The sequence below is a fragment of the Emys orbicularis genome, chromosome 3 (assembly GCF_028017835.1).
Source record: "Emys orbicularis isolate rEmyOrb1 chromosome 3, rEmyOrb1.hap1, whole genome shotgun sequence".
Classification (NCBI taxonomy): Eukaryota; Metazoa; Chordata; order Testudines; family Emydidae; genus Emys; species Emys orbicularis.
The window spans coordinates 138,284,053-138,296,894 of NC_088685.1; the positions used below are offsets into that span (position 1 = coordinate 138,284,053).

At 43.9% G+C, this 12,842-nt stretch overlaps 1 protein-coding gene across 1 annotated transcript in view; it reads left to right on the forward strand.

Moving 5' to 3' along the window:
* MTR (5-methyltetrahydrofolate-homocysteine methyltransferase) overlaps window positions 1–12,842 on the forward strand; it is an 83,550-nt gene that overhangs the window by 30,164 nt on the left and 40,544 nt on the right. Inside the window, exons 14-19 of the mRNA XM_065400849.1 lie at window positions 3,000–3,140; window positions 3,976–4,161; window positions 5,029–5,208; window positions 7,998–8,114; window positions 8,210–8,350; window positions 12,115–12,204. Coding sequence (XP_065256921.1) covers window positions 3,000–3,140; window positions 3,976–4,161; window positions 5,029–5,208; window positions 7,998–8,114; window positions 8,210–8,350; window positions 12,115–12,204 — 855 coding nt within the window. The remainder of the gene's footprint in view (window positions 1–2,999; window positions 3,141–3,975; window positions 4,162–5,028; window positions 5,209–7,997; window positions 8,115–8,209; window positions 8,351–12,114; window positions 12,205–12,842) is intronic.

Sequence of the window (12,842 nt, forward strand, 5' to 3'; positions counted from 1 at the left end):
GCCATTGGATCTGTTAGAACCTTTCTCTGCTAGATTGAAGAGCCCATTATTATGTATTTGTTCCCCATCTAAATACTTACGCTTCAATCAAGTCACCCATTAACCTTCTCTTTTTGTTCAGATAAATAGACTGAGTTCTTTGAGTCTGTCACTATAAGGCATGTTTTCTAATCCTTTAATCATTCTCATGGCTCTTCTCTGAACCTTCTCTAATTTATCAACATCCTTCTTGAACTGTGGACACAGGGTGGGACACAATATTCTAGCAGCATTTGCACTAGTGCCAAGTACAGAGGTAAAACAACCTCTCTACTCCTTGAGATTCCCCTGTTTTATGCATCCCCAGAACACGTTAGCTCTTTGTCACACTGGCAGCTCATGTTCAGCTGATTATCCACTCCCCCGAAATCTTTTTCAGATTCTCTGCTTCTCAGGATAGTCTCCCATCCTGTAAGTATAACGTACATTCTTTGTTCCCAGATGTATACATTTACATTTAGCTGTGTTGAAATGCATATTGCTTGCTTGCGCCCAGTTTACCAAGCGATCCAAACTGCACTGAATCAGTGACCTGTATTTTTCATTATTTACCACTCCCCAAATATTTGTGTCATAGACTCATAGGACTGGAAGGGACCTTGAGAGGTCATCTAGTCCGGTCTCCTGCACTCATGGCAGGACTAAGTATTATCTAGACTGGGGTGGGCAAACTTTTTGGGCCAAGGGCCACATCTGGGTGGGGAAATTGTATGCAGGGCCTGGGCAGCGGGTTGGGGTGTGAGAGGGAGTGCGGGGTGTGGGAGGGGGTGTGGTGTGCAGGAAGGGGCTCAGGGCAAGGGATTGGGGCAGAGGAGGGGTGCGGGGTGTATGAGGAGGCTCGGAAGGGGGTTTGGGTGCAGGAGGGGGCTCAGGGCAGGGGTGCAAGAGAGGTACAGACTGCGGGAGGGGGCTCAGGGCAGGGGGTTGGGGTGCAGGAGGGGTGCAAGGTGCAGGCAGGGGGCTTAGGGCAAGGAGTTGGGGGTGGGGTACAGGAGGGGTTCGAGCTCCGGCCTGGCGCCGCTTACCTCAAGCGGCGCCGGGGTGGCAGCGGCGCACACCGGGGACCTGTCTCTGGCCCCGCGCCGCTCCCGGAAGCGCTGCGGCCCTTGGGGGAAGAGGGGCAGAGGGCTCTGCGTGCACTGCCCTTGCCATGCCTCCAGGTACCTCTCCCGAAGCTCCAATTGGCCACGGTTCCCCGTTCCCGGCCAATGGGAGTTGTGGGGGGCAGTGTCTGGAGGCAAGGGCAATGCATGTAGCCCTCTGCCCCCCTGCTCAGGGGCAGCAGGGACGTGGTGCCGGCGGCGTCGCGGGCCAGATCCAAAGCCCTGTGGGGCCAGATCCGGCCCGCGGGCCGTAGTTTGCCCACGCCTGATCTAGACCATCCCTGACAGGTGTTTGTCTAACCTGCTCTAAAAAATCTTCAATGATGGAAATTCCACAACCTCTCTAGGCAATTCATTCCAGCGCTTAACTACCCTGACAGGAAGTTTTTCCGAATGTCCAACCTAATCTCCTCTTGCTGCAATTTAAGCCCATTGCTTCTTATCCTATCCTGAGAGGATAAGAACAACAGTTTTTTACCCTCCTCCCTGCAATAACCTTTTATGTACTTGAAAACTTATCATGTCCCCTCTCAGTCTTCTCTTTTCCAGACTAAACAAACCCAGTTTTTTCAGTCTTCCCTAATAGGTCATGGTTTTCTAGACCTTTAATCATTTTTGTTGCTCTTCTCTGGAATTTCCCCAATTTGTCCACATCTTTCCTGAAATGTGGTGCCCAGAGCAGGACACACTACTCCAGTTGAGGCCTAATAAGCGCAGAGTAGAAGAATTACTTCTCGTGTCTTGCTTAAAACACTCTTGCTAATACATCCCAGAATGATGTTCGCTTTTTTTGCAACAGCGTTACACTTTTGACTCATATTTAGCTTGTGGTCCACTATGACTCCCAGATCCCTTTCCACAGTACTCCTTCCTAGGCAGTCATTTCCCATTTTGTATGTGTGCAATTGATTGTTCCTTCCTAAATGGAGTACGCTTCAACTTGTTGGATCTTGAGTCTTAACTTGCACAGTTTCCACATGGCGGACCTGGTATCCATATGAAACTTTAGCTTGTGTGGAATTCCTTCTGGTCCTCTTCTCTCTGGTGGTCACAGCCTGCCTATTCTCATCTGTTTCCAGCAATGTGGAATGCTGCTGACCTCTTGCCTCTGGTGGTTATCAACTGCCAAGCCTCCTCACTGACTTTCTCTCCAGTTCTTTGGTGGCCAGTTCTATTCTTCTTTGATCCATTCTTCTTTCCCAAACCTGGCTGTCTAGGAACTGCTCACCTTCTCTGATTCCCAGGAGCAGTTCATCTTGCCCCCCCCAGACTGCAAATCTTTTCTTCCAGCACAGCCACCAACTTGCACTTCATGCACAGGAAATCTCTTTTGGCTTCAGGCAGGAAAGAGAATGTGGCCACATCTGTTGCAGGTCTCCACCACTGTTCCATCTCTGGCCACTTTAATATCACATGTAGAGCTGGAATGAGAGCCTTTCTCACTCCCACTCTTAATTCCCTCTGATAAGCCTCTGTTTGTGGCTCTCAGGTTTGCCTATCAAGTGACTTTTTATACCAAGTCTGCCTGTGTAGCTCAGCTCAGCTCCATCCCTCACCATGCAGGAGCGATTAACCTCTGAGACTTCAAACAGCTGGGCTTCTCAAAGATCCAAGAGTTACAGCCTCGTGACCTTTTACAGGGCACTGATCGAAGCTCCAGTGATTTGTAGGAGGACACGTACTTATCTTATGTCAACAAAGGAACCTTTATAAAACTAATCAGAAAAGGAGATGCTCTCATTTTGATAATCTACAACATAGGGTGAATTCAGAGAGCTTTGTTTGGGAAAGTGAAATAATGTCTCTACCATGACTAACTCATTTGTTCCGCTTATTCATTTTAAATCCCTTCTTTAGGAAGCTCTGAGTGTAGCCAAGGCCCAAGTTGAGATGGGAGCCCAGATTTTGGATATCAATATGGATGATGGAATGCTGGATGGGCCAAGTGCTATGGCCAGATTTTGTAACTTCATTGCTTCGGAACCTGACATTGCTAAGGTTGTACTTGATTCATCCCACAGCACATTCAGTCAGATTTCTGATATATGAATCACAGTTCGGTAAAATGTTGATACGGATTGTTATGTTTAGTAAACAGAAAATGTGTGTATTTAGTTATCCTCCACTAGTTTTGTGATGGGAAAGGCATCAGAATTTGGGTTCTTTCCTTCCCTTTAGAATAGTGTCACATGTGCTAAGTGGCATGCAGCAGATGGCCTCCCACGGAAACACAGATTTTAAGCACACTCCTTCTGAACTGCATTGTCTTTTATTGCCAACTCAAAGGCATGCTGCATTTTTCCTTTGGTTGGCAGAGCAGAATATCAAGTCCTTTCTAAAACCACTATACACAATATAAAGTGGCAGTAGCGTGCTGTGCTTAGCAGCGTTCTGATATGTAAATCTCATCTGTCTGCAGAACAAGGGTCCAGAGTTCGCTGTAGACATAGGAACGTTCTCCTACATGATACTAAAACCTGCTGATGCCAAGCAATTTGGCTTTCTAAAAACCAATACTTGCATGCTGGAAGATAAGCGGAGGGAGGAGAGCAGGGAAGAGAGAGAGATATCTCTGTATAATGTGCATGTTATGGAGGTACCATAGCAGCTCTGTATTTAGAGTTGCATTGAGATTTGTACTGAAAGCAAGTATTCTGGGTGCTATTTTGTTTGTAGATTTCTCCTGTTTTTTATTCCTTTCCTTAAGCAGGCTTGAAAACCTGATGAATATTGTGTTTGCTTTTCCAGTCTTTTGTTTAAGTTGGAGGATGGTAGTCAGGGAAAATTTGCTGCTAATTTGCACTTCCCCTCTTTATCTTTCTGCTGGATTCAGGTGCCGTTATGCATCGATTCTTCAAATTTCTCTGTGATTGAAGCTGGCTTGAAGTGTTGCCAAGGGAAATGCATTGTGAACAGCATCAGCCTGAAGGAAGGTGAAGATGATTTCCTGGAAAAAGCAAGAAGGATTAAGTTGTACGGAGCAGCTGTGGTGGTCATGGCTTTTGATGAAGTGGGTCAAGTGAGTGTCACTTTCTTATTATGTGACAGATTTCACTTTTTGAGATGACAGGCTCCTTATTCCCATAGGAGGAGGAGGTAAAGTGGCTGTGTAGTTAGGGTCAAATATGATTAGAGGCCTATACAATCTTAGTAACCCTTGGTTTTTTTTTTAACTCTGATCTAGAGATGTTTTTGACCCTGTTGCCCTGATTGTGTTTAGATAGCACTATATCCATGTGGGTAGTCTATTTGAAACCACTAGGTTGATTGAATTGAATATACCACTCTATAAGAGTGACAGAATCAGACCTGAGCTACTTATAGGGCAGCCCCAGGCCCCATCATAGGAGGCCAAGGTCTGCCAGTAGTAGCAGCAGTATTGATGTGCCACAAGGCCATGCCACCTGTACTAGATGATGATCGCGATAGTGGAGTAGGCAGGAATTTTATAGCAGGGATATACATTTTCTGTTAAATTCTATAGTACTTTTCCACTTCAGGTTTCCAGTTCAGAAATTGATTGGCATATGGATCAGAGGGAGAACCAAGCTCAGATCTATTTGTGAATTAGTTTTGTTCTTCCCAGAGCTGTCTTAGGTTTTGCTGCGATGCTGGAAATGGGGCCCATACCAGAACCGTGTAGTCTCTCTCTCTCAATCTAACCTATCTTTCTCTAATGGACTGAACAAAGACCCCTCAGCTCTGAACGCGCCTAAACTTGGACTTAGAAACTCAAAATTTCATCTTTCCCAAGTTCATGGTGTTCAAATTGGTAACGGATTCATGAGAGACCTGCAAACTTAGCTCTGGAGCTCTGGTTCTATCCTGTCTCTGTGCTACACAGCAGAAATGCTTTCTTTTCATACCCCCTTGTTTATTTTTCCAGGCCACAGAAACGGAAACTAAAATTGCAGTGTGCACCAGAGCTTACCACCTCCTTGTGAAGAAAGTGGGCTTCAATCCAAACGATATAATTTTTGACCCCAATATTCTGACCGTAGGGACTGGAATGGAAGAACATAACCTGTATGCAATTAACTTCATCAATGCAGCTAAAACCATAAAAGTGAGTTTTTTTGGCTGTTGCTGTGGTGTTTTACTTCATGCAGATCTACTTAAAAAATCCCAGTGCTTCACAATAATTTACTTCCTAAATTAATAATAGTGGCGTACTCCTGTGAACTGCAATAGTTTCTCAACACTGCTATGCTTCCAATAGGAAACATTATACATTATGTAGTGCTCTAAATTTAGCTCAGTCCATAAACTGTACCATAAATATATTGGTATTAATGAAATGAAGTAACATTCATAAAATGTCAGCACTCTGGCCAAAAGGCCCCACTCAAGACATGTGAAAGCTGACTCGTTTAATTAAGTTTAATTATTGTGACTGGATTATAGCACACTCAAAAACCTGACCTAATGTAAGACTTTCTTTACTTTTTATTTAGTCACAATACACCTGTTGGGACAACCAGGGCATCACTTGTATAAAGCTGTGTCACCCATTCTACCTTTACATTTGAGGGGGCAATGTGATGGGTTCTATTTGTTGCCAGCCCATGCAAACAGATTCTATTTGAGATATTTTCTGGGAGTTGGGCAGGCAGCACCCTGTCCTGGATCAGTTGAACCCAGAAAGGCTCTCCAGTTGCCAGATGAGATTTGGGATTCCAAGCTAGCCCAGTGTACTCCCGTGGCATGTCTCTAGCTTTGTGTGTTAAGGCACTTTTGGCAGTGGAAGCACTGAGAATGGAGGAGCTCTTCCAGGTCTGGTTGTTATGGAAAGTGGAGGTGGGTTAGTTGTCCCCCTTCCCAGAAGGGGGCTGTCAGACGCTCCCTAAAAAACACAATTCAAGTTAAGAGTGTGTGTGTGAAGTGTGGAGACAGCCTGCTAAGAGAAGGCAGCTGGATGCTGGGTATGTGAGTAGCAGGGCAACGATTGATTCCCTTTGGGAAGACAGTGATTTGGGGGGTCCATTGTTCTTTCTACACTTCCATAGTCTGAGCTGTTCAGAACCACAGTTGCCCAAAACCTGACCCAGATATTTAAAAATCACAAAATAATTCCAAAACCTGGGAAGTGCTGGCAGTCAACAGGTGTGCGTGTTCTGAGGGATGGGTGACTTTCAGGTTTAAAATAGAAGAAATGGTGGATTCTCTGTCATTTGAAGTCTTTAAATTATGATTTGAGGTCTTCAGTAACTCAGCCAGAGGTTAGGGGGTCTATTACAGGAGTAGGTGTATGAGGTTCTGTGGCCTGCAATGTGCAAGAAGTCAGACTAGATGATCATGATGGTCCCTTCTGGCCTTAGTCTGAGTTTCTCAGTTTTAAGGAATTAATGAATTCATCCATATCCAAGATGCATGGTAATTAACTTTTTGTCCCAAGTGCTAATCCCATAAACAAACCTCTAGTAAGAGAGTTCTGATTGCAGGGAAATACAGAGGAGTTCTTTGGGGAGAAATCTCCATTGCATTCACTACAGTCAGGTGTTGATTGCTAGTAGGGCCTGTTGGAGAGTAGTATGGATGTGACTCACTGCACTTCCACAAAGCAATCTATTCACAGATCTCTTTCCCCCCCTCCCCCGCCATGTCACTATCTTCCTCCCCCTCCCACAGAGATTTCTGTGCAATGAGCAGAGGAGGCAGAATCCTCCTGCACAGGATGTCTGCTGCTTTTAGCATCCCTGCTGCAAACCTTCAGCTTTGCAGCTACTTTTGGCCCTAGACCATGGGTCTTATTAATAGGGCTACAGGTTTGTCACAGTGGTAAGTGTCACTGATCGTGTGATTTCCCCCCCCCCCCGCCGCCCCCCCGTCCAGTTTGTCCATTACTTTTTATTGTGGCCAGGATTTTTCTTTGTCACTGGGATTTTCTAGGGCAGGAGTGGGGGGGAACCTGTGCCATGGCATGGCCACTTTTGCAACCACAGTCCAGTTTTGGGCAAGCGATTTGGTGGTGCCAAGGCTGGAGGGGGGGCATTGTAGGGAGCAGGTCCTGCCTGCGTGCTATAACGAGAGCCAACAGACCAGAGGGCAGAGCTGGGCCAGCCCCACAGGATAGGAGCCACCACTGCCAGGTGAGTGGGGGATGGGCTTGCTCTGCAACCCCCTACCCTCAGGGGGCAGGACCCCACCCGCTTTAAATGGTGCTCCTGTGACTTTACACCCCATTTACCCTCTCCTTGTGACTTTTACTAAATTTACCATGGCTGCTCCATGAGTTTTGACTAAAAAATACTGTGACACATCTGCAGCCATTCCTGTTATTAATAAAAAACCTGACAAACAGGGTCTAATTAATATTTTATGACAGATAATTAATTTACAATTTTTGTTGAGAAAGATAATCGGTGAGTTGTTACTATGTTGGATCCCTTTTTCTTCCTGGTTTCTTTGCTCAGTTTAAGGAAAAGTGAACATGTTAGTGTTGTAGAAAGCACAAGTTGTCAGACTTTCATAGTGTGGAACACATCTTGAGAGAGCAGCTCCCCTCCTGTTTACTATTATGTGGAACCCCCTTCCCAGTCAAGAACCCATTCATAATAGCCCATCATCCCTTTGGGAACCACGCAAGTTGCTTATGTATTGCTAGGTTGGGTCTTCCTTTTTGTTTCCAGCCTCTTCTACAGACATTCAAGTTCTTTTCTGAAAGGAAGAGCCTGGATAACTGTAGAAGCAGTTGGAACCAAGGAGAGGAAGGGGGAGGCGCTATCATCCTATGACTTGCCAGCACTGCACAGACCTGGAACAAGTTCTTTGTGGATCATTGGTGCCTCTCCAACTCCTCTTTTGGAATCACTTCTGTAAAGTTTGACCATGCTGATATTTTGATCCTGTTGCTAGGAAACACTGCCAGGAGCTAAAATAAGTGGAGGCCTCTCCAATCTGTCCTTCTCCTTCCGGGGGATGGAAGCCATTCGAGAAGCAATGCATGGAGTTTTCCTGTATCATGCAATTAAGGTATGATGTGCTTTCCGACTACATTATTTGTGCTCCACAGATATGTGGTGGGAAGTTTTATGGGTATTGCTGATGATCTTTTTCTGTACTCTTAGTATGGCATGGACATGGGGATAGTGAATGCAGGGAATCTTCCAGTGTATGATGATATTCACAAGGAACTTCTACAGCTGTGTGAGAATCTGATCTGGAATAAAGACCCAGATGCAACAGAGAAGCTTTTACATTACGCCCAGGTAACTTTCAGTGTTATGCTGGGTAAGGAATGGTGTCCCTAGCCTCTGTTTGTCAGAGGATGGAGATGGATGACAGGAGAGAGATCACTTGATCATTGCCTGTTAGGTCCACTCCCTCTGGGGCACCTGGCATTGGCCACTGTCAGTAGACAGGATACTGGGCTAGATGGACCTTTGGTCTGACCCGGTACGGCCGTTCTTATGTTCTTATGTCTTTATTAACCTTTTGTACAGAACCTAGGCTGTTGCATCTAAGTGCTGACACACCAGGTAAGATTAAAACACACATTTATGTTGCCTCTGACAGTGAGTAGTAGAAGCTGACACAGTTGGTGTAAGCAGCTCAGTTATTAAAAGCAAATGGAAAAAAACTGAACCAAATTGAATACACTTTACATCATGCCCTGAAGGTTTGCTACCAAATCAGAGTCCTTCTGACTCCTAAGGAGAGCTTGTGGCAAAGGTACCTTCTGTTGAGACTGTTTTGCCTCTAGAGCAGAATTTTATATTGCACTAGGGGCTAGGATCATTCCGGGAGGTGAAGAGGGCTCTTTCTTTTGCAACTCCAGCCCCTACGTGTCTTTTTGGAGGACAGAGAACATTTTGTGTGTGCCTGAAAGGTGATCCGGTGGTAAAGGCACTCTAGTGGGACTCAGATTTGCATTCAGTTGCCAGCTGTGCCAGGCTTTCTGTGTGTTCTTGGGCACGTCATTTAATCTCCCTCTCTTTCTCATCTCCCCATCTGTAAAACGGGGCTAAAACTATCCTACCCCACGGGGGTGTTATGTGAATTGATGCATTTGTGAGAGACTGTGGTGATAGGGACCATATGAGTACCTATCTAAAGGAATATGAAAGGTGCCAAAGTAACAACCCTATAGACTTAAGGTGAAATCCTGGTCCCATTGAAACCAGTGTCAACCCTCCTGTCTATTTCCAAGTTAGTTACTAGGGCACATTATAGAATAATCCTAAACCAGATTGAAGAGCTATTTCTAATGACTGCAGGCCACACCCCTTATTAAAGATGAGGAGGACTATAGGCTGTGTTACTGAAATGCATGGATTGTGTTTGGCCTGTAGGACACAACTGTGTCCATGCCTGCATAAGAACAAGGGCAGTAAATTTAAAATCAATAACAGGAAAACTTTTCTATCCCTGTCGTCCCTCATCCTCATAGCACACACTTTATGTAAGAATGAATACCATTACTAAGGTTGTTTTGTACAATGCTCTTATTCTTTTAATACCAGTGGATTTACAAGATATCTTTCCTGAATGTGATGATAAACTTGGGATATTTACAGTATCTGCTGTTGCAGGGAGAAAAAAACCCAACTAGAGCCTTACAATGAGATAGAAGAACCAAAGGGAGTGAAAAGTAAAATAGTTTAAGGGCCAGGTTAACAAAGATATTCTGAAACCTAAAAATTCAGATAGATGCTTTGGAAAATCTCACTAAGCACCTACGTGAGTTAGGCATCTAAATACCTTTGTAAATTTAGCCTGAAGTGGTGGTGGTGGAAGAACCAAAGGGGATTATTTTAAACCAGAAATATCTCTGTCAAGTAGGCTAAATGTCTTAATTTATGGTGGTGTCCCTTAATGTTAAAGGGAATTAATAGCCCAATCAATCCTATTCAACAACCCTCAAGAGGGACAACGTAAGTAGTGTTTCTGCAAGAGGCAGACTTTGAATGCAAATGGAGCATGAAAAGCAGTAACATGGTTGGGTAAAGCAGATGGGCTCTTTCTTCCGGTAAATCTTAACAGCCTCATTCCCTCCACCTCCCCCTGCCATTAGCAATGCACCTTGCCAGTCGCCCAGTGCTACACACCTGGGGGGGGGGGGGGTGGAGATTTCTTCTGTCAGTCCCACCTCCCCTGGGGAATCAGGTTGCACTTGAAACATGAGATTCATTCATCCGTTGCATAGCTGCAATATTCTTAGGGTGAAATCTTGGCCCCGTCAAAGTCAGTGGGAATGTTGCCATTGCCTTCAGTGAAGACGGCTTTCCATCCTTAGTGTCCAGAATTATCCTACTATAAAAATCCATTCATAGTGTGTGTCCCCCATTCCCCTGCAGCAGCAAATTCTATACATTAATTACATGCTATGTAATTGTGGGTAAAATTGATCCCATTACTGAAATGCATGGCCAGAGGCTCAGCACATGGTTATTACTTTTTTGCTCCTTTTTCATCCGTCCACCCCCATTTCTCTTTTTACTGTTTAAACTCTCTAGTTTACCACTTCCCATTCAAAAGTCTTACCCACCCTGCCTCCCTCTTCTATTTGGCTACTTCTTGTTAATGTCTCTTCTGCCACGTTTCTCTTTTCTGGGGATTTCAGGGTGAGTGATGGCCTCCATGACCTACTCATCCTCTCTCTGCTTGACTCCGATAGCCTTCTCCAATCTATAATCATTGTTGCCTGGATCTTATCTACAGCAACATGTGATTTCCCCTTTCCTAGTCTCCTCTTACTCTGACTTATACTTGCCACTGGTTATTTAAACATTCTCTTCTCTATTTCATCCCTCTGCAAATTGGAGTCTCACTTCCCTCAAGCACCTTTATATCCATATAGATTTGCCATCCTCATGTGGCCTCTCGGTTATCTTTGTTTTTGACCCAGCTACTATGCTATCTGCATGCTGATAAGAGAACACCTGCATGCTGTCTACATTACAGCTACCACTGTAGGTAACACTGGTGCAGAAAAATGCTTCCAAGTTTCCGGTATAGACAAGGCATTAAGGAGAGCACTTTGGATCTCTCATCTACAGAAAGAATAAAGTCAGCTGGAGCCAATCTAGTTTCCTCTGTGGATCATCCAAAAGGTTGTGAGGGCCATTTCATGAGCAGGGTAGAATAAGATCAGAAGGCTTATGGGATAAGAGATATAAGGTAGTATAAGGCTTGGTAACTCTGCAGAAAGTCAGTTGAGCTCAATACAAATACATGGTCCTACCTTTAAAAGGCTGCTAATAAACATTCAAAGCAATGGGATGAGATGATCAGAAGTCAATGAAATGTGGGAGTGTTTAGGGCAATTTTTTGCTTTCAAAATGCACCACAGGAACAGTTGGCAGAAAGCAAACTGACTTGAACCAAGTGCACTGATGGATGTAATGGTCTGTTTCCTCAACCATGCACCTTTCTGGTGGATATTTGTGTATTTAAGAACAAATCCTGCTATGGGACTAAAGCCTGAAATGAGAGAAAGAAAGTGTATGTTGGCTATTTTGTTCTGATGAAACTTCCCAACATGAAATAGTTCTGAATGCCTTTTAATTCAAAAGTCATCTGGAATGTGGCATAACATAAACTCTACTCCAGCAGAACTGAACTAATGCCAAATTAATTATTTAGGATTTTAAAATGAATTGTGCACTGGGCTGGCCTGGGATCAATTTAAATTACATTCCTAAGTAGAAACCTAAAGATGAGTATTTTCAGCATGTCTTAATAGTGGTAGTGTTGTTAGAAGTCTTTATTTTCTTTGTCTACATCTTTATTACAACATATGCTCCTCAGGAGTGTCAGTTTTATTTGTCAGTAGAGCATAAGACACATAGTGCTTTGTATACTTGTATAAACAGTACTACTTTAGAAGGTCTAAAAACGTTTAGTGTGGGACGTGTGTGAAGTTTTTAATTCTGATTCCTAGAAAAATAAAAGACCAGATTCTGAGGTTATGACTGTGTCCTTTACCCAGTCAAATTTCCACTGACTCCAATTCTCTCTCAATCCATTTGAGACTCATGCCCAAGGAGGAAAGAAAATGGTACAGACTGATGAATGGCGGGATAGCCCCGTGGAGGAAAGGCTGGAATACTCACTTGTCAAGGTGAATTTATATAAAGTTACCTTACCTAGTCAAAGTGCGCAGTATGCAGGGATCATACCTGTGTACCACCTGCTGTTACCAAGAGTGTGATTAGTCCTTAAGAAGGCCACTGTTGGCTTAAAATTTATAATCTTTCTTGCCTATGTTACTAATAACACACGTAATTTCAAACAAAGAATATAGTCATATTTAGTTTTCACTGCTTAGACTCTTTGACTTGCATTTTACTGAGCTAGGTGAATGGAGATTGACTGACTGGTCAGCTTCACATCTAATGTTCTGTTTCTAATCCATTTCACTTTTCATTAACAGGATGCTGGTATGTTTGGGTTGCAAATGTGATGAAGAGCAGGGTTCATGTAATCATAAACTGGTTTCCATTGAAACGCTTTAAAAAAGATCTGTATATGTTGGGAATTAGCGCACAATGTAATTATGTAACTTCATGATTAGTCAGTGTTTGGATACATGCTTGTAGGCAGTTTACTAATTGGGTAGTAAATAAAGAATAGCGAATTGCACAGAGAAAGTGAATAGGGAAGTGTTATTTACCCCTTCACATAACACAAAATCTAGGGGTCTCCCAATGAATTTAATAGGCAGCAGATTTAAAACACATACAAGGAAGTATTTCATAC